General features: G+C 37.3%; 1 protein-coding gene across 2 annotated transcripts in view; it reads right to left on the bottom strand.

The window, feature by feature from the left end:
• Window positions 1-23,862, bottom strand: part of Zfpm2 (zinc finger protein, FOG family member 2) — a 446,056-nt gene that overhangs the window by 318,247 nt on the left and 103,947 nt on the right. For both annotated transcript variants that reach the window (XM_052161357.1, XM_052161358.1), the window contains one exon: window positions 10,257-10,358. In XM_052161357.1, coding sequence (XP_052017317.1) covers window positions 10,257-10,358 — 102 coding nt within the window. The remainder of the gene's footprint in view (window positions 1-10,256; window positions 10,359-23,862) is intronic.

The raw sequence follows: 23,862 nt of genomic DNA, 5'->3' as shown, positions 1-23,862 counted from the left end.
AAACCCTCTGTGGGTCCCTTATTACTATTCATCTCATACTTTTCTAATATAAGGGCCTCCTAAATGACATCTATAATAAGAAAACAGTTTTAAAATGATTTGTTCTCTTCCATTACAGTTTGAGAAATGGTCAGCTATGATTTTTTTTAAAAAAAAAATATTTCATTCATTAAACATTCACTATTAAGTAACTGTTGCTTTAATTACACATTACTGTATTTACTGTTCACAAGCTCAGGTCTCTTTCTCCCTCTCTCTGTCCCTCTCTCTTTCTCCCACTCTCTCTCTCTTTCTCCCACTCTCTCTCTCATACTCACTCACTCACTCTCTCTCCTCATTAATTTACAGGGTAATATAAAGCATCCTAGAATGAAGAATATGGTAGTAGTCTAGAATAATCTCTAATTTAAAGGGAAAATGGGGGAGAGGTCAAGGAAAGAAAAAGACTATGAAAACATAATATGCTTCCTTTTCTATTTCCTTTTAGCTTGCTATTTTTCCCTAAATTGTTTTGAAATGAAAATAAACCCAAAATACCACAGGTAAACAATGATTAAGAACTTGTCCTGTAATTGATACTATCAGTGTCAGGTACTCATCTTTCTAATATGTGGCTACAACCCACTATAAGAAATGGCATGTTTCCACCCTTACTAGAATACATTCGCTTTGTTGTATTTATTTCCTATTAGATACCATGTTCATTAATGTACCAATGTTGACTACTATGAAGAAGCTAATGTGGAAAAGTTCATTAAAATTTTATCCAAACAGAAAGTTCGTGGCTTCACCCTTTGGAGTTAGTTGATGTGTTTGCCTTTGTGTTAGCATCAAGAGAAAAACACTAATCTTTGGTTGTTCTTTCATTACTCATTTATTAACTTATTCTAGAAGGCCATTACATTCTTGAAGTTGCTTTCTTACATGTGATAGTACACTAACATTCTGGAATCAAAAGCATGCAGTATTTTGTATTGAAATGCATCTAAAAATAAGATCTGTTGCAATTTTGCCCAAAACTTCAAGAAGGTCGAACTCTTCTCACTGAACTCCCTGCAAGCGAACCCACAAAACAGCCTCACTTTCAAATGCCTCACATCATCAGCCTAGAACCAGAGGCCCTGCTCCGCAACTTGATTTCTAGGTAACCCCTTAAGTTACAATTAGATTTCATCACTAGATTTCATCACAATTCCTTGTTTTGACTTTTACCAATCCCAGCATCCTCGTGACTATACATGGACTCACTGTGGGGCTTACAGATACATTTTCTCTCCTCCTTTAGAGTCTTCATGACTGAAGACGGTTGTCGGAAGACTAGGTCAGGAGCGTACACACAGGCTCAATGGCAGCATGTTTAGCACACATGCTGCAATTCTATTTCACTTTTAAAAATTATTCATCAATGACTATTCAAGTGAGTCTGATACAAGTGTGTCTATCATTGCTTGCAGGACTACCTTGTGGCATGTGTAATCTCATTGCAGTCACATCTTTCTATCAACACCAGCAGTCCTTTTCCATCCTCCTCCAGGAAAACTGCTCCATTAGCATCTTCAAGGTCATTGGTATTTGTTGGTACTTAAGGACCTCCTTCGTTTCCTGCTGCTATTGGCCCCCTGTGTCCTCCTCTGCCGGTGGAACCACATAGCCTATACTTCATTCATCAGTTCTGTGTTATCATCTGAGGACTGTGCTTTGTTTTAAGTCTGTTATCTTTTATGTGGAGTCTCCTGCAGGGTTCTTCTTCAAGAACTAAACTAATGAATTAGTGTAGGTCTGCAAGGTGTGGGAGAAGAAAGGAATATCTTGTTACATATATGTCAACTTTACTTGTGATTAAATGAGCCATAAGCCCAGGTATCTCCCTCAGAACAAGGTTTGAAACTTATCATAAAGGCCAACAAGCAACCATCAAGACTCAAAGGACTCTTGCCATTTTAAAAGGACAACAGAAAATATAAAAGATAACACAAAGGCACAAAGGTTATCTGCTTGTATGATAGAACATAAGCCTCTAATCCATTTAGAGCATCTACCCCATTATTTTATAACACAATATCACCAAATTTTTATTCATAACAATGAAATGGTAATATTCAGAAAACATATAGCAGCAAACCAAAGTAGCAAACCAATTATCGTGAAATTAAGGTGGAAATTATAAAATTTAGTATAAAAGAAATGTAGCCAAAAGCCATTTCAGGGGCAAGAAATAAAACCAGCTCTAAAATACTTTATGAAAAATAACTAACAATTCATTCCACTAAGTAATATAGGAAAAAATTCTTATGTTAAATTAAATATAATAATTTATGCATATATATGAAACTCAACCCTAAAGTCTAACTTTTAGAAAATTTTAGACAGAAATAAGAAGTAATGAATAACTTTACCAGTGAACAAATATTTTAAAGAAGTCCAAATAGTCACCAAGAATACATGGTAATAATATAGCTGGTTACTGTACTTAATCATATGTACTCACTGTTTCCTTTCCTTAAATCTATCTTATTCTCCTAGTGAAAATAACAAATATTTACATGCCACTAAAATTACAATCTCAATTCTGTCAGTTCTCCACGGTGGAATTCAGGTATCATTCTGTCTTTTCAAAAAAGGATTGTGCTTTTCTGAACTAACTCCCCTGAATTCCCCATTTTGTCTCCTTGAGGACTATTCTGCTGAGACTTTTCATGGACTGGTGTTTCACCTGTATAAACTACATTAAGATACTCCTGGCTTCATTAGAATGAACTCATGCTATAAAAGTACTAAAAATTTATAAAAGTACTGTTTTTATAGAACATTTAGGGTTTCTTCCTAAGACCTTCAAGGCCTTCAAGTTTCTTAACGCCTATTTTTTTTATTAGATATATTCTTTATTTACATTTCAAATGATTTCCCCTTTCTGGTTTGCCCACCGAAAGTCCCCCAAGCCCCTCCCACTGTTCCCCAATCAACCCCCTCCCTCTTTCCTGCCCTGGTATTCCCCTACACTGCTGAATTGAGCCTTACCAAGACCAGGGACCTCTCCTCCCTTTGGTGTCTAACAAGACCATCTTCTGCTGCCTATGCATCTAGAGCCATGGGTATCATCATGTGTACTATCTGGTTGATGGTTTTGTCCCTGGGAGCTCTGGGAGTACTGGGTAGCTCATATCTTTGTTCGTCCTGTGGTGCTGCAAAGCCCTTCTGCTTTGGGGGCTGCAGAGATGGCTCAGCGGTTAAGAGCACTGACTGCTTATCCAGAAGTTCTGAGTCCAAATCCCAGCACTCACATGGTGGCTCACAACCATCGGTAATGGGATCCAATGCCCTCTTCTGGTATTTCTGAAGACAGTGACCCTGTACTCACATAACGCCTATATTTTAATGAGGTTTCTTCCTCAAAGGCTTTCCTCCTTCCTTATTCCTTATTCCTTCCTTCCTTCCTTCCTCCCTTCCTTCCTTCCTTCCTTCCTTCCTTCCTTCCTTCCTTCCTTCCTCTCTTTTTTCCCATTTGATAAAACATTGTATCTAGTTTGAAGACACTCCACTTGTTTAAGTAACATTTAGTTAGCTATACAGCAAGTAGCACTGCTAAGCATATTAATGACTTCTTACATGATTCCATTCTATTAACCTGCCCTTCTATCTTATTCCCCACACTCGAGGTGTGTAGGATTGGGGCAAGCATGTCAAAGTCTCCAAACCTGGCAGCTTAAATACAACATTGTATCTTCTCACAGTATTAAAAAATAGATGTTCACAAACAAGGCACTGACAGAGTTAGTTTTCATTAAAAGCTGTACCCCATAAGCCCCCTTTAGCTTTGCTTGATGTACTAGGTATTCCTGGCATTATCTATCTTATAAAAGTGCCACCTTCATTTCTTCATATTATCATATCATATATATTTGTGTGTGTGTGCGTGATATGTGTATGAGTGTGTGTATGTGTTTGTGTGTCTGTTTGTATGTTGCCTCTGCCCATCTGTCTCTATAGTTCTTAAAAGGACATAGACTAGATTAATTCTCCTACCTCTCTATGATTCCAATTTCATCAACAATCCTCTTCTAAAAGTCACCACATTTTTGAGTGTTGGATTGGGGATTCAGAACTCATGGATGTACAAATTTTATATGTGGGTAAAAATTATAGGTCAGTTAAGTAATTCTACTGGAAGAGTAAAATAAAAAACCCAATATTGATTACAGAATATAAAATGCCATGAAGGGATTTGTTTTCATATATTTCAGGAACTAAATATAAGTATGAAATTTAAGACTGTATTTGTTTTCTAGTGGTGCATTTTAGAAAAAGGTCTTTGCCAAAAAAAAAAAAAAAAAAACCTAAAGAAAATTAAATTGGAATTCTTCATCCTTTAATTTGAATTTCTCAGTGAAACCTGTGTAAACAAATTAAGTGCTAGCCAACTCTAAAATAATTCATTAGCTAAATATTCTTAATTTGCATTCTCATACAGCTGTGGTACAAGCTGTGATAGTAAGCAAATGCTATGTTTTATGTAGTAATTCATAGTGTGTTAGAGTGTCTTTATAAAGTGTCCTGCAATCTATCTTTACTCTTTTATTTTAAATTTATGCATGTCCTAATTCTGTATGAGAGTGCAAGCTGGCATGAGCAGAAAAGATCAAGAGAACTTTCACATCATGTTCCTGTGGCATTGTGTGCCACAGAGTCGGCCTTTCATCCTTAATCCGATACATTCACTTAACTACACTACAGAAGGTTTATTGTTGCCCCCTCTTGTTTCACAGAAGGCTCAAAAGTCTGCAGGAATTTTTGACATGTTGTAACAATATTTTTTCTAAGACCCCCTATACCTCTCTCTCTCTCTCTCTCTCTCTCTCTCTCTCTCTCTCTCTCTCTCTCTCTCTCTCTCCCCTTGCCTCATTTTCATATGGACACAAAGCCTTGGGATAAAATGATGGTTCATTATAGTGGTACAGCGCTCTTATCTTCATCCGGCAAGAGTCATTTCCTTCCAAAGATTGAAATGCAAATGTGAAAATTAATGATAACTGCATTATCTGATAGCAGAGATAATACCAATTCACTGTCAGCGTAATACACAGTCATTCTACGATTTCCTCCGCTTCGCACAATATTCTTCTTACTGTCAGACTATATCTATGGTTAACTATGTTTCATAGGTGTCTGTTAATTTACTTCAAATGGCATTTCCCAGATCTTATATCTACCACATTTTCCCAATCAAAAAGAAAACGAAATCAGAACTGTAATCTTCAAGGCCTTCTTTGGACTCCAAAAGAGGTGGGGTGGGGGAACCTATATCATTAAGGGTGTGCTTCTGTCTCACAGTGCTCTCGTAGCTACCATTCCACTTTATGCAAAACAGCTTCCATCTTGCGAGGTTCATTTAACACACAAAGCAGAAAATGCCTAATCAGCTTCATACATCCAAAGTACTGAGCAACAACCTAAGAAGTAACTTACTAAGAATTTCCTAAACAATACTTAGCCTGTGTGCAACAAGTACACACATTTGGTGTTATCCTATGCAATTATTTTTGACAATCTATTTACACTAAAAAATCTTCATTTTAATTATGCTTTAAGTCAGGTAGACTAGAGCAGAGTAACACAATCTCATGGTGCTTTGTTGCAGAGCAAGGTCATTTTGCAAAATCAACTCACTGCACTAATGTTTAAGGATGAATTCTTTGGGAAGCATCTTTTGTAACAGCTACCAAGGCACAACTGCCAAAATGACAGTAAAATCAATATTAAGTGTGACTTTGTGAGTGCTTCTGGAACATTTATCTCAATGCTTTACATGTAAAATCTCATTAATGAGGTAGTTATCATTAGACTGATTTATAAGCACTAAGTCCATGGTAGTATTATCTTGCCCTAAGTTGTATGATTATTTTTAGCAAGGAACCCAAGAAAACCACAGAGAAATTGCCTTTGTTATATAGTTCATGACATTACCTCAAAATGACTTACGTGCAATGAACAGCAGAAAGTTTTTATGTTTTAGAATATAATTTTAAATGTAATATTTTTATTTATTGATGCATCAATTCAGGACTGGATACCTTACTTCATTTTATTTATATGATAAAAGCTTTACTACATAAGTATCAAGATCTATTTACATAAAAGTTGTGTAAAAAAAGCAAATAGTGATTTCCTCAAAAATTTTATCTGTATACATATATGTGTGTATATGTATTTACATGAATTTACAATATTTGAAAACATGTTTAGAAGCAAATTATGATAATATTCACTAAATCATATAAAAAGAAACCAATTATCCACTATTTGCAAGAATGAAAAGAAGCCAAATTGTAAGAATGTAACAGAGAATGTTGGCATCCTTCATTGACTTAAGTGACATGGGATTTTCACAGTACTTCTGTCATAGTGAGGACAATGGATTTATAAGAATTTCATTGTACCTTGCTACAAAGTTCCTAAATCCAAGTACATGAATTAATACTGCAGATTGGCCTTGGAAAGTAGCTCTAAAACTTTCTTATAAGAAAGATAGAGACATGGGCAGCATCCAAAATAAGATCAATATTTCAACCATGGACTTTTCTGAGGGGACCATGTTTACTATATTTCTCAAGGGTCTAAAATCACCAGCACTTAACTCTCCTGAGCATGGCATTGAATGCCCAGTGCAGGTTATCTCTTTCAAAGTTCATCTTCCTAAAAACATCGCTAAGCCCTTATCATTAAACCTATTTCAGAGATAAAGAAACTGAGGACTGTCTGGCTCACATGCCAACATCATGAGGCCATAAATATCACTATTATCTTAGGACTGTCTGACTCTAAATTGTGTAAACGGCATAGACTGTGCTCTACTTTGAAGGATAAAAGATGCTTAATTATTGCTTGAGTGAACAGTCTATGATCAAGGAGGAGGTGGTGCCGTGAGCCCAGCAAGCAAGCAGTGCCAAGCAGCTTCTAGACACTGCTTGCTGGGGTCCTTCTTCACCAGCAATGCACGACAAACATCTGCCGAAGGAATAAATGTGAAGAACTTAAAATGGAGGTTCAGACAAAATACTCAACTCGTCAGGCTGATGATAAAAAAACACTTTTTTGGAAGAAGACAAAGTAAAACCAAACAGGCAAATTCTGGATTAAAAGTCAGAGGCAAGCACTATGTGATACATCACATCAGGAGTGCCAGGAGAATGTCATTAAAACGCAAAGAAAACAACAAACTTGAAAAATAGAAATATGAAATGCGGAAACAATGAGGTAATGACTTTTGTTTTGGCCTTTCTAAAAGCTTTCCAAACTTAAATGATTCATGTTGCTTACATAAGAGTTACAAACATTTAAACACAGGAGAATTCCACATCCGAGCTCCTTACAGCACTGTTTCCTCTGATTGTTTAGGCTCCATTTAGAAGTTAGCCAAGGTGTGAATAGTTACTTACCTTTTCACTAAAAGACAAACAATTCTGTGGAAGAATTTGAATTTAATAAAAATAGAATCTTTGAGACAGGGTTGATTCATTATTGGACTAAGCCATCAAAGAAGGTTGTTCAGTCATCATCAATCAAACTCCTTATAAATAAGATAAATCCTGATCCATCTTAAAGGTTATCAGTGTTATATTTCAAATTCCTTAGGTAATTTCTACATCCTTTGATTCTGTTCTATTTTTAGAGAAAAAAAATGTCATTCTAAGAATGCAGTTAGGAGACCTGACCATCAACCTGGCTCAATACTAGATGTCTCAAATAATGATCTATGATAAACAGAAATATATATAGTGTATAAATGTTTAGTACAACTTAACTTTATCCTTCAGGGGCTGAGATACTCTATGGAACCTTTATAAACTCTTTGAGACCTAACAGATACAAAGCTATAACAAAGAAGTTCTTAGCATCTCATGAGTATGAGCTGATGTAGTTTTGTAGAACTTGTTAATGGTTTTTATGGTTTAAGAATTAATGTATAGGCCCATAAAAATAAATTAAGCAGTGTTCCATAAATCTCCCAGAGAGAGAGTGACAAGGAAAAAGAAAGAAAGGAAAGAAACAAAGAAACAAACACAGAATCAAACAGTAAGTCCTGACCTTTGACTGTGGACTTAGTTTGGCGTCCAGATACACTTGGCTACAGAGTTTGGAACTGTCACCAAAAGCCAGAAACCTCTCTTTGCTCCAGGTATAAAGTGCCAATGTACTTCAGTGAACCAAATAAAGTCATTACCAATCTTGAAACAATTTTAAGTAGCAAAAAGTGTACAAAATGTCTTCTTTTCCTCCACAGACTCTCCTGATAGATTGAAATTAATAAACATGCTACCAGATAATGAGATTCTGTTATTATGAATTAAAATTATGATTTCAAGGGGTTTCAAGGTGATACGTGCTTCCCCTACCAGAAGTAGCTGTGGAGAAAAAATGTCTTATTCACTATTGACTGTACTGGGACCGTTCTTATAAGCATACAAGAAACATCCATTTTTCTTCGAAGTTTTCGCATATTCCTATATAGCCCAGAACGCAGAAATATCTATGCCAAGTCCGCAATGTAAGAAGAAAGAAAGAAAGAAAGAAAGAAAGAAAGAAAGAAAGAAAGAAAGAAAGAAAGAAAGAAAGAAAGAAGAGAAAGAAAGACATTCAATGAAATATGTAAGTTAAACAATTCACTTGAAGGTCAAGCATCATTTTTACTCAACACCTCTGATTATTTATTTATTTGCTTATTTACTGGGCTAATATTCCAGTCTTTCTGCAAAAGTTGGCATTAGCTGTGCTACGCATGCTCAGCAGATTAGGGCATGCTAGTCTTTTCCTTTTCTCATGTGCCCTGGAAGGACATAAGTACTAGACAGAGAGGAAAGGTGAAATCTAAAATTTGCCTAAAAACAAGTATGAACGAATGTGTCATTTGTCAAATAGAAATACCTAAAGGCCCATCCAGTCTAACTGGAGAAACCAAATACCTTCTAAACACAAACATTTAATTCTATTAATAAAAAAAAAACATAAGATAAAAGATGGTGTTCACTTTTCAAGTTGTACAAGAGCCTCATTGCAAAATTAATGTTTTAAAAAGTAATATTTTCTAATTGTTCTAATTAATTCCCCCCACATTAAGAAATCATAAAAAATGTAATAAAGTATACATACCAGACTTTGCATTTTCTTATAGTCTTCTAAAATGTAGTTCTATGGTATTTAAAAATATAATACAATTGGGTCCAGACTCTTGTATAGCATTATGCTATATTGTGAGGAATACAAACATTTGTATGTATCATGATTACCATTAGGAATGACATCATAATAATCAGATATCCTGTATCTTCATTTTTGTTTGCATTATATTTTCCAGCTGCTGGTTTCAGAAAATTACCACTGGATTTCCTGTTTTCCCCATACACAGCAGAGTGCAATTTGCAAAGTCATGCAAGGGTGAAAATGTGATTGAAATATAGCGATCTTCCTTAATGAAAAATATTACTGCTTGGGAAATTAAGGCTGAAACTTCTTCAAAACTCGTTTATATCCTAAAAACTTAAAAACGTGATGGTCTCCATTTATAAGCATATCATGAACTGTGAATTACTTAGCAGTAACAATAAGGTTATTTCTTCCAGTGTTATTATAAACAATATATATCCATATGACTTTTATTAATGTTGGATTTTTCCTGAAATTAACAACTATAAGGCACTTTACATGTAAATCTAATTTTATTCATACAGGTGAAAATGTTGTTGGAACTTCAATGTAAAGGGGGAAAATCTATTAATTGTGACTCAATGACTCAATAGCTGTTGAGGTTTCATCTGTGACTAACAACAGAACTGAACTGAAGTGGCAGTTCTTGGAAGTGACATTGTTACTGATTTGTGACCTTTCTAACTGAGCCTGATAGGAATGTGGATGTAGCCAAAAGATTCTGTGTTGAAAGAACAAGCAAATAGTAATGCCTACTTTATGTAAAAAAGAAAAGAGAGAAGATGGAGTCTTCAAGCTGAGGTGACAAGTTGCTTTTTTAAGGTTTTCTTATTTAAATTATAATGTTTACCCAAACTCCCATATAACCAGCACTAGTGCACCCATCCACCCCCATACACACACTGGCTATGTATGATTTTAAATCTGAATTGAGTAATTGTTTAAAGCTATCCATATTTTATGTTCCTTTTACCTCTCCCTTACTTGTAAACTTTAAAGGAAAAAGTGAAATCCTGATAAAATTGAAAGTGGGTTGAGTGCTGTGACCTTGGTCCTACCTGGTCCATCCCAGTCATCTGTCTCTACTTCAGGCTGCCCTGGTTTGTCTGAATGGCTGTCCCCATCTGATTCTGCTGGCTCCTGGATTCCTTCGTCGTCACCTGAAATACAGAAAGGAGAGTTGACCAAATTCCTCCACCTGAGAGATATTGCGAAGGCGATGTCCTCTTCTTCTTTCTATCACATATTCAGTACTGTCTAATTCACTGGCAAAAATGACCATGAGTAATTATTTGATAACTCTTGTAGTGTAAAGATAAAAACCTACCAATATTTGTCAATTATAAAGCTAAGTACTATAAGCAATAAACAATATTAGCATATATATCTTACTTTAAAGTGATTATATATATATATATATATATATATATATATATATAATCAGATAGAAACGTATAGGCTTTCTGAATACTTTGGATCTAACAAACATAGTGTCCTTGTTTCCAAATTGTAATTATATAGGCATAGTATAGCAAGAAAAATTAAATATTTTAGAGTAAAGTATATTTCTGATTTGATGTAAGTTTAGATTATTGGAAGATTTTTATACTTCCTGACTATGTTTCTAAAACTTGGTGCTATTTCTCTCAAATGATTAGCATGTTATATCAGCTGGTGACTCTACTATTCACAATAGAGAACACGGTGAAGTTAAACTTATACTTGGATATCTTGTATATTTCCATAATGTCATGCCTTCATTTCACATGAAAACCAAAAACAAGCAAAGAACAAACCATGTGTGTCTTGAGTCAGAATTGAGAGGCAGCGAGACAGAAAACATTATCACTAAAACTGCATTTAAAACAAAAACTCAGTCAGTTCAGTACCTTACTTTTAGAATTAATAATATAATAACAAGAAGGGCAGCACCAGAAACAACCAATTATATTGACATCATGCCTACTAAACTTTGAACCTAACAATTATAACATTTAAATTTAAATGGTGTGTCCATTTCCCATCTTTTGAGGTGCTCTGTTGTCATTTTCTACCTCTTCATTCAGATCTCTACCTGAACATCTATGCAAAATATGAAAATGTACACTAGCTTAGGAAACCATTAACATACTTGACATTAAAGTGATACTTCTATGAGTTCTGATCCCGAAATAGCACAGGTTTTGCCTTTTAATTTTCCTGTCTGAATCTTCACAAAATGAATTAATTCTAAAACCTGGAATAAAGGAAAATGAGAAAAGACATTCTTTTAGAAACAAAACTAAAACTTTTTGAGTTCATTATAACAGAACCACATTGGCTTTGGTGGATCATGAGGATTAAGGTAGACCTCACCGTAGACCTCATGTCTGCAAAACTCTGGAAAGCTGTGTAGCTTTCACGATAATCAGAAAAATACCAATGAACTTATTCATTCTCTCCAGAAACTATGCATTGAGCATTTCCTGTAGTTAAGAAACCATGACAGACTCAGTAGGGTGTATGCAGAAAGTGAGCTCCTTACTAGAACTATGGGTGCCATCAAGGAGAGCACACATACACACATGAAGGTGTGAGACAAGGTCAAAGCGACAGAAGGAATGCACAGAAGCTCCATAGGCAAAGCAAGGTTCCAATCTTCTGTGCTCCATTTCCAGGTTGCATGTAAGACCATAAACACATCAGCCAATCATCCTCTGGAGATCTAAGGGGCATGTTCTGCTCTCAGTTCTCAGGACCTGAGAAGGTTGGTTTCCAGTCTACATACACAAGTAAGCTTGATGACCTACAAATACTGACAGCCTTGAACTAACCTGGCTCTCAGCCTGCCAGCCTGGCTGCCTGCCTGTTCCCTCCCCCTCAAGCCACCTCCAAGTTACTCCAATACAGACAAAAAGAGATACAGTTTAGAAAGCAGGAGGCTCGCACCATCTGCCTGGATAGATCAGAACCAGGCCATTCCTTTTATTCGATTTCCAGTATGATTGCCTGCATGTGAATAAATATTGAACTGATGCCATATGTGAACAGGCTGGTATAACGAGAATCCTGTTGGCTAGGACAGAGAAACTCAGAAGCTTCCACAAGCTGGATCTTTTCCACGTGACCTTTCTTGCTGGACTCAACAAACTTTCCTCTCTTTCCCCCTGCACTTTGAGCCATCTGGCCACTCACTTCTGGTTTCTGGTTGCCAGCAGCCAGTGGAAAAAACAACAGCAGTTTAGAATACAGAGTGCAGAAGGAGAGAAAGGCCAGGTGTTTATCCTGCTAAAACCTCCTTTTCCTTGATGCTCCTCCACAGCTTGAAGATACCAGTTATTAACTCCCATGCCCCGGCATCAGTGCTGGTTCCAGTGCCTCTTGGGAGAGAAGAATGGTTGTAAGTGCTTGGATGCTCTCTAGGCCTTAAAAGGGCTGAGTCACTAGATCAATGCCTTTTATATTGCAGCATTGTGTCTGGCAACAGAGTATAAAAGGGAAGCCCCTACACATCATTTCTGAAGCAATGTAAATCAGAGTCAAATGGGCAGAGACTCGAACCCGTTATGATGAGGGAGGAGAACAGTTCACAATGTTACAGAAGCACCTGGACATATTTAACTATTATGTAGGCCCACAGAAGCTTCCTGGGGAAAACATTTGGGGACATTGTCTCATCTGACTTTGAACTCTGTGGTGTCCTTACATCCATGATTAGAAAAAGTTTCAGACTGAAGCTAGGAGCCGTCGTCCCAAAGCATGCCGCAGAAGGAGAAATAACACAGTACTGGGGGGGGGGGGAATGCATGCTTAACATTGGCAAAGGCTAAACTGGAGCATTTGGTGATGTGAGGGTAGACTCAGGGGTTTGAGGATGCTGAAGCTTTTTTCAGCTCTTTCTTATCCATGACTGTTAAGTGAAAGAAGCCAGGTACTTATCCAGCACAACCCCGATCATTTCAGCAGTGTCTGGTAGGTAAAGAAATGGGAGGATGGCAGAAGATAGCCACAGGTAAATGCTGTAAATGTTGTTAGACTGCTCCAAGTGAAACATTTTAATTGAACTGATTAAGAGGGTAGAGTGAGTTTATAATTTCAAGTAGCCAACTGCTCTCATTAAATGTCACTTAACTGCCAAATCAAAAACTGTAATTCTTCCATTTAGTGTGCTCCCACGTTTGGAGCAGTGTTACGTATTGATAACTTTGGTTTGTGAGTGAATTGATTTGTTTCATTACACAGCACATGATACTTGAAAAAGAAAATATCAGAGTACTTAGAGCCATTGTAAAAAATAGCTAATCAAACACAATTAAAATCATTTTACTTTGCATCTCATTTAAGAAACCAGATAAGTATACTACATATCTAATTACAAAAGGCAAATCTGAGATGGTGTAATAGATTAAAATATCAAAGATTTAATGTTTATTATTTACTTGTGTCTTCTAAAATAAGGAATAAAAAACAGAGAAAATAGCTGAGTACTGTCTGAGATAATGCACACGAATGTAGAAAATAAAATGGTTCAGCATTTATTGTATATTGATTTCCATATCTTCCATGAGCCAAATGTTGAAATCATAAACATGAGTGAGGTGAAAATCTTATCATAAGGTCAGGTTCTATACCAGTCCTCAACAGAGCTGCCACAAGAGCCCTGCTCCTTGCCAGGTACTTTGCAACAAGTTTTATTAACACGGTCTTATCAGATAGGTCAGGCATTAATTTCCTGATCCTTCAGAAAAATAAACCAAGAGATGTGTGAGGATTCCCAGAGACAAAAAAAAGCATCAGACACAAGATCTGACTCCATGATTTTCTGATGCAAAAGATCACACTTCAACATGTAAAAATATAATCTTGGGTTGCTGCTGAGAAGTAGTCTTTGTTTAACACAGATGGGGCCCTGGAGAGATCCCTACCACCAAAGGACAAAGGACACAGCAGACATCATCTACATGGCTAGCCACAAAGCCTGCAAGATATGGTCGAAGAGCCCCTTTCTCCTCTTCCCAATGAGGTCCCGTTTCTTCATTACGCGTATACACTAAGATGAAAGGTTTAATGGACTTAATCTTTTAAATCACTACTTTTAAAGGTTTCCTATTTTACTTAGCACTTAATAAAATCAACTACACATAGATGCTTGATCAATAACCATTGCTCACTGACCAGTTGGGAAATTAGATTTTTGTCTCATTCTTTTTGCCTTAACCTACTGCAATATCATTACATTTGCTAATTAATTGCTTTCAGCACATTATTTCTATTTAATAACTAAAATATGTCACATTTTTCAACTTTTGGACCTTTCATCTTCTAACTTTATCTCAGGAAACTAGTTCTCATTTTTATGGTAATGTTTTTACCTAATTCATTTTTAATCTTTTTACTAATGAAAAATGAAATGATTAAAAATAATTTAATCAAATATGAAATCTCTGAAGTATTCTTAAGAAACACCATTTTTCACTAATAATAGACACTTGCTTCTTGACTCTCAGTATTTTATTCTCATAGAAAATTTATAAATAGAACTTTATTTTGATATTAACCCAACTCCAGCTTCTTCTCGGTTTGAATGGAGCCCCCCTCATTGGCTGTCTTTTGCTTAGTCCATTCGGCTCACTTGTGTTTGAAACCAGAGCTATAGAGTGGCTTAGGACAAATGTCATGAATAATTACTAGCCAAGATAATAATGACAAGTTTGCTAATACACTGCTCCAAATGCTTTAACCCTAGGGAGAGGAGAGGGGCAGAACTGGGCATGCATGTACCACCCTCTAATTTACTCTCTGAATTCTTTATTCACACACCTATGAATAGACGGTTCAGCATATTTTCAGCAAAGCACAAACACACTTAATGTGAGAACTGAAACGAGTGAGTCGTAAAAGAAAGAAACTGAATAAATGCCAAGCAGCAACAAAATCTGTAATATTTTTGAAATTATCACTATGGAGTTAATGGTTTTCTCCTGCAAGATTAAACGCTTTTGTTGCTCCTTTAAAAGATATAAGTGCATTGAGAGCCCTTCCATTTTTCTTAGTCTAGTTTTCACAATCAATGTGAGCCCTATGGGGAGAAATTGAAGGTGTTATTGAGCAATATAATGCACAACATAAATGACTCGAGGAAATGCACCAAAACATAGTCTTTGAAACGCAGGACTCGGTGCCTTGAAATACCATATTCAGTATTGTTGACAAGGTGGTTAAGGCAGCAGGGGCTTTCTTAGCCAACCAAAAAATAATTTCAAAAATGCAAACAAACACCTTTTCACTCAAAGTTAAACACTGCTGTCGGAATTAAAGGTTTGCTGCGTCCTGTGACAGTCACTCACTTTCTCAGCAGCACAAAACAGCAGCAGCGGTGTCTGAAAGCAGTCCTGTAAGCAGACAGCCCCTCTCAACTCTGCTCTTTTAATCCATGTAGTTCCTGTCAATATTAACCTCTTATAGAAATCCTGTACAATATAACTATTGAACTTTCTTGACTAGGAGTGTTACTGGAGCGGTTAGTTGTCCCTATAATATACTTTGCAATCAGCTAAATCATCAAAGTATTTTTTAACAATGAGCAGTTCAGAAGTGACAGATCTACTTTCTTGTTCACAACTGCTTATCAGAGAAGAGATATCACGTATGTTTTCCAGGTGCTTCCTATAGTTAGGATACCTTCACAGAAGCCGCGCATGAAAGATAAGGTCATAAAAGAGATGAAAAATGTGCGAGCCTCATACACTTATGGTTTTATCATCAGACAAGATAGCTTTGGTTAAAGGACTGGAGGAGTGAAAAACAGAAAGCTACAGCTCACACTGAAGGACAAGGACATTAAAGTTTAGCACTGACTGTGTGCTCGCGTTGTATGGCAGTGATATGGTTTAGCTGGAAATGCTTTTTTAGTTACAGATTATTCAAGAAAAAATTTCAAGTAATAGCAAGATTTTATTGCCAAACTATAGTCATAGATATGCATAGGGAAACAAAATAAACAAGACAATACCCCAAGTTGTAGAAATAATGAAGGGAAGCTCTAAACAGGTAAGCTATTTGAAAATAATACTTTAACACATTTATGGTAGCCATCACCCCACCTGGCTCAGGTTCCTTTCTGATCTTGTATGAAATACAGTGTCTAGGCAGTTACATACAATATACAAGTATTTTCATATATGCAAGTGATCCTTTTGCCTCTTTACTTGGGTTGTCAACATTTAATATTTCATTATCTTGAAAATCCTTTTCAGACTCCAGAATTAAAAAAATAAGCAAAAAATATATAATGCATATTAGTATATGGTTATAATTTTTAGATCCCAATAAGAAAATCCTGGGGCAAATATATTATTTTAATAAACAAAAAACCTAAATGTCTATAGCCAGTATATGGCTACTATAGCTTTAAATATCTTATTATAGCTGCACTATTAACATTTTGTTGATTTAAGGAAAAATAGTGATTTGTAGTCCTTTTAGAGAAGTGATTCTCAACAGGAGGGTCATGATCTTTTTGGGGGTTGAATGACCCTTTCACAGTGGTTACCTAAGACCATTCAGAAAACATAGCTCGTTACATTTTGATTCACAACAGTAGAAAATTACAGTTATGAAGTAACACTGAAGGTTGAGGTAACCAAATCATAAGGAACTGCATTAAAGTTTAGAAGAGTTTAGAAGGTTGAGAACCACTACTCTAGAGTATCTAGAGTTACTTCAGCTATCAGGGTTATCTTTCAGGTGAAGGATTTCTCTAAGCGTTCAACATTACTAAGGATTTGAAGCACATGGGAAATTTCCAAGAGTCAGAAAGTAAACCACTGTACCAAGAGAACATCATCCAATAATCTTCATTCCTCATTACTTCCATGACTAAGCACCAGAAAGGATTAAGTAAATAACCAAGTATGGGGGAAACGATTTGTTTAATACTTTAAGATTAACTTACTTTTCTTTTACATGTTTGATTATTTACCTATATGTGTATATGTACCACAGGCAGTTGTGAGCCAGCCATGGCTAAGAGTGGTAAGCACCAAGTCATCTCCCCAATCCCGAGAATTTAAACTGTTTCTCAAATAAATATATTTCAAAATCTATACTTAAATAATTTATATTGGCTTTCCCCCTCTTACTTCCAAAATAAAATACTTCTGAAAACTCGTATCATTTTTTTTTCAGAGATTCTATATAAATGAGACATTTCTTGTTCCATAGAAGCAGTGCTATTGAGGGCTATAGACAGCACGGCTATTTGCAACTATATCAGTCTGTTTACTGCCATGAAGACTCAAAAATACTACAGAACGTGTGGCATTTTTCTTTCAGGGTCTGGGTCATGCCTTCAACTGATCTCTATTGCCTTAGCATTGAGTTTGTTGTCTTCAAGTTCCTAGCTTATTGTACTCTTCAGAAAGTCACCATTACCACCACCAAGACTAGAGCGAGAACAGACTTTACTTTCGAAACTGTCTCTCCAACAAGCCACATAGTCTACAAGAATAATTGGCTGTACAGATTTGAGAAAGTGATGATGTTTGAACACCCCTCTCCATAGAGCCTCATCCTTTATTCTGTCCACCCTCAGGGCCAGCTCTATTCAGATATCTTATAAGGCATGATGAAGGAGCACACATCATCAGCATAGTCTTCTATCACTACACTACACTCAAATGCAGTCAAGACACACTTGTCAGTGTGAAGCCTGTGACAGAACCCGTAGGTAATGTGTATTAACAGAGATTACAAAGAATTTCACCTGAAGAACTTCGGATGGTGGAGAAGCATCTAAAAAATGCTCAACTTCATTAGTCCTTAGGGAAATGAAAATCAAAACAACCCTGAGATTTCACCTTACACCAGTCAGAATGGCTAAGATTAAAAATTCAGGAGACAGCAGGTATTGGTGAGGATGTGGAGAAAGAGGAACACTCCTCCACTGCTGGTGGGGTTGCAAATTGGTACAACCACTCTGGAAATCAGTTGGTGTTTCCTCCGAAAACTGGGCACCTCACTTCCAGAAGATCCTGCTATACCATCCTGGGCATATACCCAGAGGATTCCCCACCATGTAATAAGGATACATGATCTACTATGTTCATAGCAGCCCTATTTATAATTGCCAGAAGCTGGAAAGAACCCAGGTATCCCTCAGCAGAAGAATGGATGCAAAAAATGTGGTATATCTACACAATGGAGTACTATTCAGCCATTAGAAACAATGAATTCATGAAATTCTTAGGCAAATGGATAGAGCTGGAGAACATCACATGTTCTCCAGACTCAAAAGATGAATCATGGTATGCACTCACTAATAAGTGGATATTAACCTAGAAAACTGGAATACCAAAACCATAATCCACACACCAAATGAGGTACAAGAAGAACGGAGGAGTGGCCCCTTGTTCTGGAAAGACTCAGTGAAGCAGTATTCGGCAAAACCAGAACGGGGAAGTGGGAAGGGTTGGGTGGGAAAACAGGGGGGAGGGAAGGGGACTGATGGACTTTCGGGGAGTGGGGGTCTAGAAAAGGGGAAATCATTTGAAATGTAAATAAAAATATATCGAATAAAAAAAGAATAAAAAAATTTAAAAAAAACAGATTACAGCTACAAAAGATGAAGGCCCAATCTGAATGCCCTTTGTAAACAATTAATTCCAGCGCCATAATTAAGACAACATCCAGAGATTAAAAAATAGGCAGCAACAACAATACAGACAACATTCTCCCTCATGATTATGGGCTGGAACGGTTGGCAACCGTGAGGAGTGATCACTGTACAGTCCTGTGTGCTGGAGTTCACATCTCAGGTCAGTCACAGAGACATAAGAAGACATGTATTCCACAAGGCCCCATAATTCATGGTCTAAGGAAAGCAAGAACATCTTGCAGATATGCACACAGAGGCACACACACTAACACACATGTGCATGTGTGTATATTCACAGGGACACAAAAATATAGTAGATGACTTTTTTTAAAAAACTTTAAGGGATATCATTTATTTATGCCAATAAGCCTAGTTTGTTTCTGTTGGCATTTTTTAAAGATTTCTATTTTATATGTGAATACACTGTTGCTGTCTTCAGACACACCAGAAGAGGGCATCAGATCCCATTATAGATGGTTGTGAGCCACCATATTATTTCTGGGAATTGGGACTTCTGGAAGGACAGTGCTCTTAATCATGATGCCATCTCTCTAGTCCCTGTTGGTAATTTTTAAGTTTTGTTTCTCAGTATCTTATGGATAAACTAAGGTTGACATTGAATTTTTATTTTCTTTCATTTTTTTCACTAATTTTTTGTTGTTGTGTATGTGCATGTGTGTACATGTGTGTGTGTGGGTACACATGCATATGACAGTGTACCACAGATGTCAAAGAAAAAACTGGAGGAGTGGTTCGTTCCTCCTACCACAAAGGTTCTGGGGACCAGCGTGCAGACCTGTGTGGGCATGTGGGCGTGGCAGTGTGCCTGTGGAGGTCAGAGGCCAACTGAGAGAAACTGGTTCTCTCCTGCTGTGTAGGCTCTGGGGATCCTGCTTGGGTCTTCAGGCGTGGCCGCATGTGCCTGGACTACTGCTCCATCATATTAGCACCGACTCTTTCAGATTTCCAGTTATCCATTTCCCTATCCTATCTCTCTTTGTTCCTTTTCTGGTCCTTAAGCGTATCATCATTGACTGTACTTCCTGAGACTTCTGACCCTCATCTTTGTCTCTGGATTGATAAAACAGTCTCCATTGCTCTCTGTACATATACCAGGATCTTGCCTCCCCATTCTCTTCCTGAAGCCTGCAAGTCAGTTACTTCCTACCTAGTTATGCCTACACAGCATTTGACTCCAACTTCTAATGCCACATTCTTAAAGTGAGCTCCTCTAATATCCTCACTAGATCAGAGTACCTTTCAGTATCATGCTAGTAATGTCTGCTCCAAGAGAGTACACTCACTTTTGTATCCACAGCATGTCTCACCATGGCCAGCATTCAATAAAAATCTATCAGATCTGGAGGAATGAATTTTGAGTCTACTAACTACCATTGTGCTGGCTTGTTCCGCATTTACATTTATGTGCACTCTCCCTCCCCCCCTCTCTCTCCCCCCTCTCTCCCTGCCTCCTTCTCTCCCTCCCTCCCCCCCCCTCTCTCTCTCTCCCTCTCCCTCTCTCTCTCCCTCTCTCTGTATCTGTGTATCTTTGGGGGAAAAGTGTTTCTAAAAAAATAATTCAAGGTCATGTCAGATTTATGTTCTCTCAGATTCACATCTAGCTTTCAACTCCAGAGATTGTCTGAAACATGTTATCACAAGGTCCGTCCAGGCTCCGTTAAGGCTGAGTCCTCCCACATCCCCTCCTGCCTCAGTGCCAGAAGGAGAACCTTGGCTGCTACTGATAACACCAGGGAAACACAGACAGTACCCACAACATCTTCCAGATATTCAAAAACATGGGGGAACTCTCTCCTCCCCACAGTACTCTAAAAACTGGGCATTTCCTGACTCTCCCTAGATTTTTTGGACTCAGAGAGTTTATTCAACTTTGATAGATTTGGGATTTAGGTATCGACTTACATTCTTTGACTACTGTGAGTTTACTTCCAGTCACTATGGTGGTGAACGGGTTGATTTGGACCTGGGAGACCTAACAATGTAGATGCCACTCACTAAGGACATAAATTGATAATTATTGGAAGATAGCAGATTGGGACAACTCTTCCAGATTTCTTTGCTTTGCAGCTCTCAGAGAAAACAGGCCTTTGAATGCTAAGTGAGGTCCAGAACCCCTCTTTCTGATTAAATTTGCAATTCTGCCAAAGGTGCTGAGGAATTCAGGCAAAGTTTTCAAACCAGCCTGGGAATTCTGAAGCAATCACCCACATTTATTTGTTATGCGAATTTCAGATTTGTTTAGAACTATTTTGGACTGTTCTGGGTTTATTATTTGATATAAAACTAATTAAACAATTGTTTTAACTATATAAAACAAATTTAACTATAAAGAGGATTGAATACATGTATTATCTGTTTGGTGGTGTGAAATATGAGCATAATATGCATAATACATAATTTTCAAAATGTATTTTCATTAATATTCTGATATTTTGGTGGTAACCTTAAATGTCTCAACACAACTATTTTTTTTCTTTTTTGTATTCGATATAATTTTTTATTTACATTTCAAATTATTTCCCCTTTTACTATTTTTACTGTTGAGAAAACATTGTTCTATCTAAAATGAATTTTCTTTAGAATGTAAACTATTTCTTGTCTTATTTATGTACACTGCTATAGAATTATTGTTTCTTACTAAGAAACAATACAGGGAGACTCTACTTGAAATACTTGAATTAGCAAGCTTTTAGGAGCCACTGTGGAACCTAGAGCAGTAGAAACTTCTGAAGCCTGTGAGCCTGACTCTATTGAAGACTTCTAGTAATAGAAGATCCAGAGCCTGAACTGGCCATCCTTGAAGCCAAGCAAAGTGTCCAGGGATGGGACTGGGACACCAGCTCAGCCAGAAAACCATCAATCTATAACCTGTTCTGCCTGCAAGATGTGTTGAGGTAATAATGGCTCAGAGCTTGTGGCAGTAGCCGACCAATGACTAATCATATTGAGGCCCACAACAGGAGAGCCCATAGCCACCATTGTCTGAATGACCATGATCCTGACAGAAACCTATGATAGAACAAAAGAGTACTGACCAAAAAAAAAAAAAAAAAAGTCAAGAATCAATGAAATGATTCCTTATGATACTCTGCTGTACTCAATAATCATAGATAAGTGTCATGCTCAATCAGCTCCAGAAAGATTTCCTTCAGCAGCTGATGGGGATATAGACCCACAGGAAAATATTAGGCAGAGCTTGAGTGGGAGGAAGGATTGTTAAAAATAGAGGGGTTATCCCTCAACAGAAGAATGGATGCAAAAAATGTGGTATATCAACACAATGGAGTACTATTCAGCCATTAGAAACAATGAATTCATGAAATTCTTAGGCAAATGGATGGAGCTGGAGAACATCATACTAAGTGAGGTAACCCAGACTCAAAAGATGAATCATGGTATGCACTCACTAATAAGTGGATATTAACTTAGAAAACTGGAATACCCAAAACATAATCCACACATCAAATGAGGTACAAGAAGAAAGGAGGAGTGGCCCCTTGTTCTGGAAAGACTCAGTGAAGCAATATTCGACAAAACCAGAATGGGGAAGTGGGAAGGGGTGGGTGGGAGGACAGGGGGAGAGAAGGGGGCTTATGGGATTTTCGGGGAGTGGGAGTCTAGAAAAGGGGAAATCATTTGAAATGTAAATAAAAAATATATCAAATAAAAAAATCATTAATAAAAGAAATAAATAAAAATTAAAAAAAAATAGAGGGGTTGAGGACATGAGGAGAACACTGCCCATAGAGTCAGTTAAGCAGCAATCATAGCATCTCATGTAGTCCGAAGTGGCAATTCAAGAGCCCACATGCTGACCCTGAAAGTAGGGGTGACTCAAACTACTGCTGGAACCCTTTCTCTTCTACTGTGTTGCCTCTTTTTATGCCACATTTGGTTAATGTCCCTGGAGGCCTGTTCTTTCCTACGGAGAAACAGAAGAGGAGTTGATCCGAAGGAGATGGGAAGTACAGGGTAGAGCTGGGAGGAGAGGCTGCCATCGGGATGTATTTCACAGGAGAAGGATGAATAAAAAGAAAAACTATAGTGACTATATAAGGCTGGTTCCATTCACAATTGTCAGCTTCCAGGACAGCACAGGAATGCACAATAAAGTCTAAAGCAGGCAGATGGAGGCTGAAGAACAGCCCATCATTATCCCAGGCTTCTCACTGTGCCCACACAGTGTGTGCATTCCTTCATTTTAGTTAAGCATTCTAAGAGATGAAAATATTCTTCATCTACCCCTTCTTCTGACTCTAAACTATGCACCAAGGCCATCCACATACAGCAATGCTCACATATCAAAATAAAGTCATATAGATTTTCAGTGTTGGTTAGCTAGTTTGGAGTATAATTTACATAGAGAAAAAAAACCTAAAAAGTTCATCCAAGACCCCCAAGTAGAGAGCCATATGCTAATTCCAGTGCGACAATCGAAATGGCATCAACTCTCATTGTCAAACCCTTGGAAGGATGGAGGATGGTCTTGTGTATCTCAGCTGGTGATTTCTCCCTTGATAAATCGATGCCTTTAATCCTTAAAAAGATCTTCCGTTCTCACTGTCAGAAATATATAATCACAGGCTAGTGTCTGTGCATGCCTGCTTTCCATCTCGGCTCTGTGCATGAGACTTGGTAAGATACAGCCACTGTCAGGTTTCTGAAGAGTCCCTTGTCTAATCTCGCTACCCCTCCAGATCTTCGATACAGAACCTGTTAGAATGGACTGCTTGCTTTTCCAGTCCCTGTGTTTATCTCGCTTCCTCTCTCACCATCTGCTGTACCGCATTTCCTTTAGAAGAGTGAAAAGTTTTCTCAGTGCCCGGAGATCTGCCTGCAAACAATGCCCCCTTCCTCTCTTCCTTCCTTCCTTTCCCTGCTTTTTACTTAGGTTTATTTTGTGTTAAGGTCAAACTGTTTTAAAAAAGAGTTCAATCTGCAAACATTTCCATGCGGCTGAAATTCCTATCCAAATAGTTGTGATGGACTTGAAAACACCCTAGTCATTT

This window comes from Apodemus sylvaticus, chromosome 17 (genome assembly GCF_947179515.1).
Source record: "Apodemus sylvaticus chromosome 17, mApoSyl1.1, whole genome shotgun sequence".
Taxonomy (NCBI): Eukaryota; Metazoa; Chordata; class Mammalia; order Rodentia; family Muridae; genus Apodemus; species Apodemus sylvaticus.
This window is presented reverse-complemented; position numbering and strand designations above follow the sequence as displayed.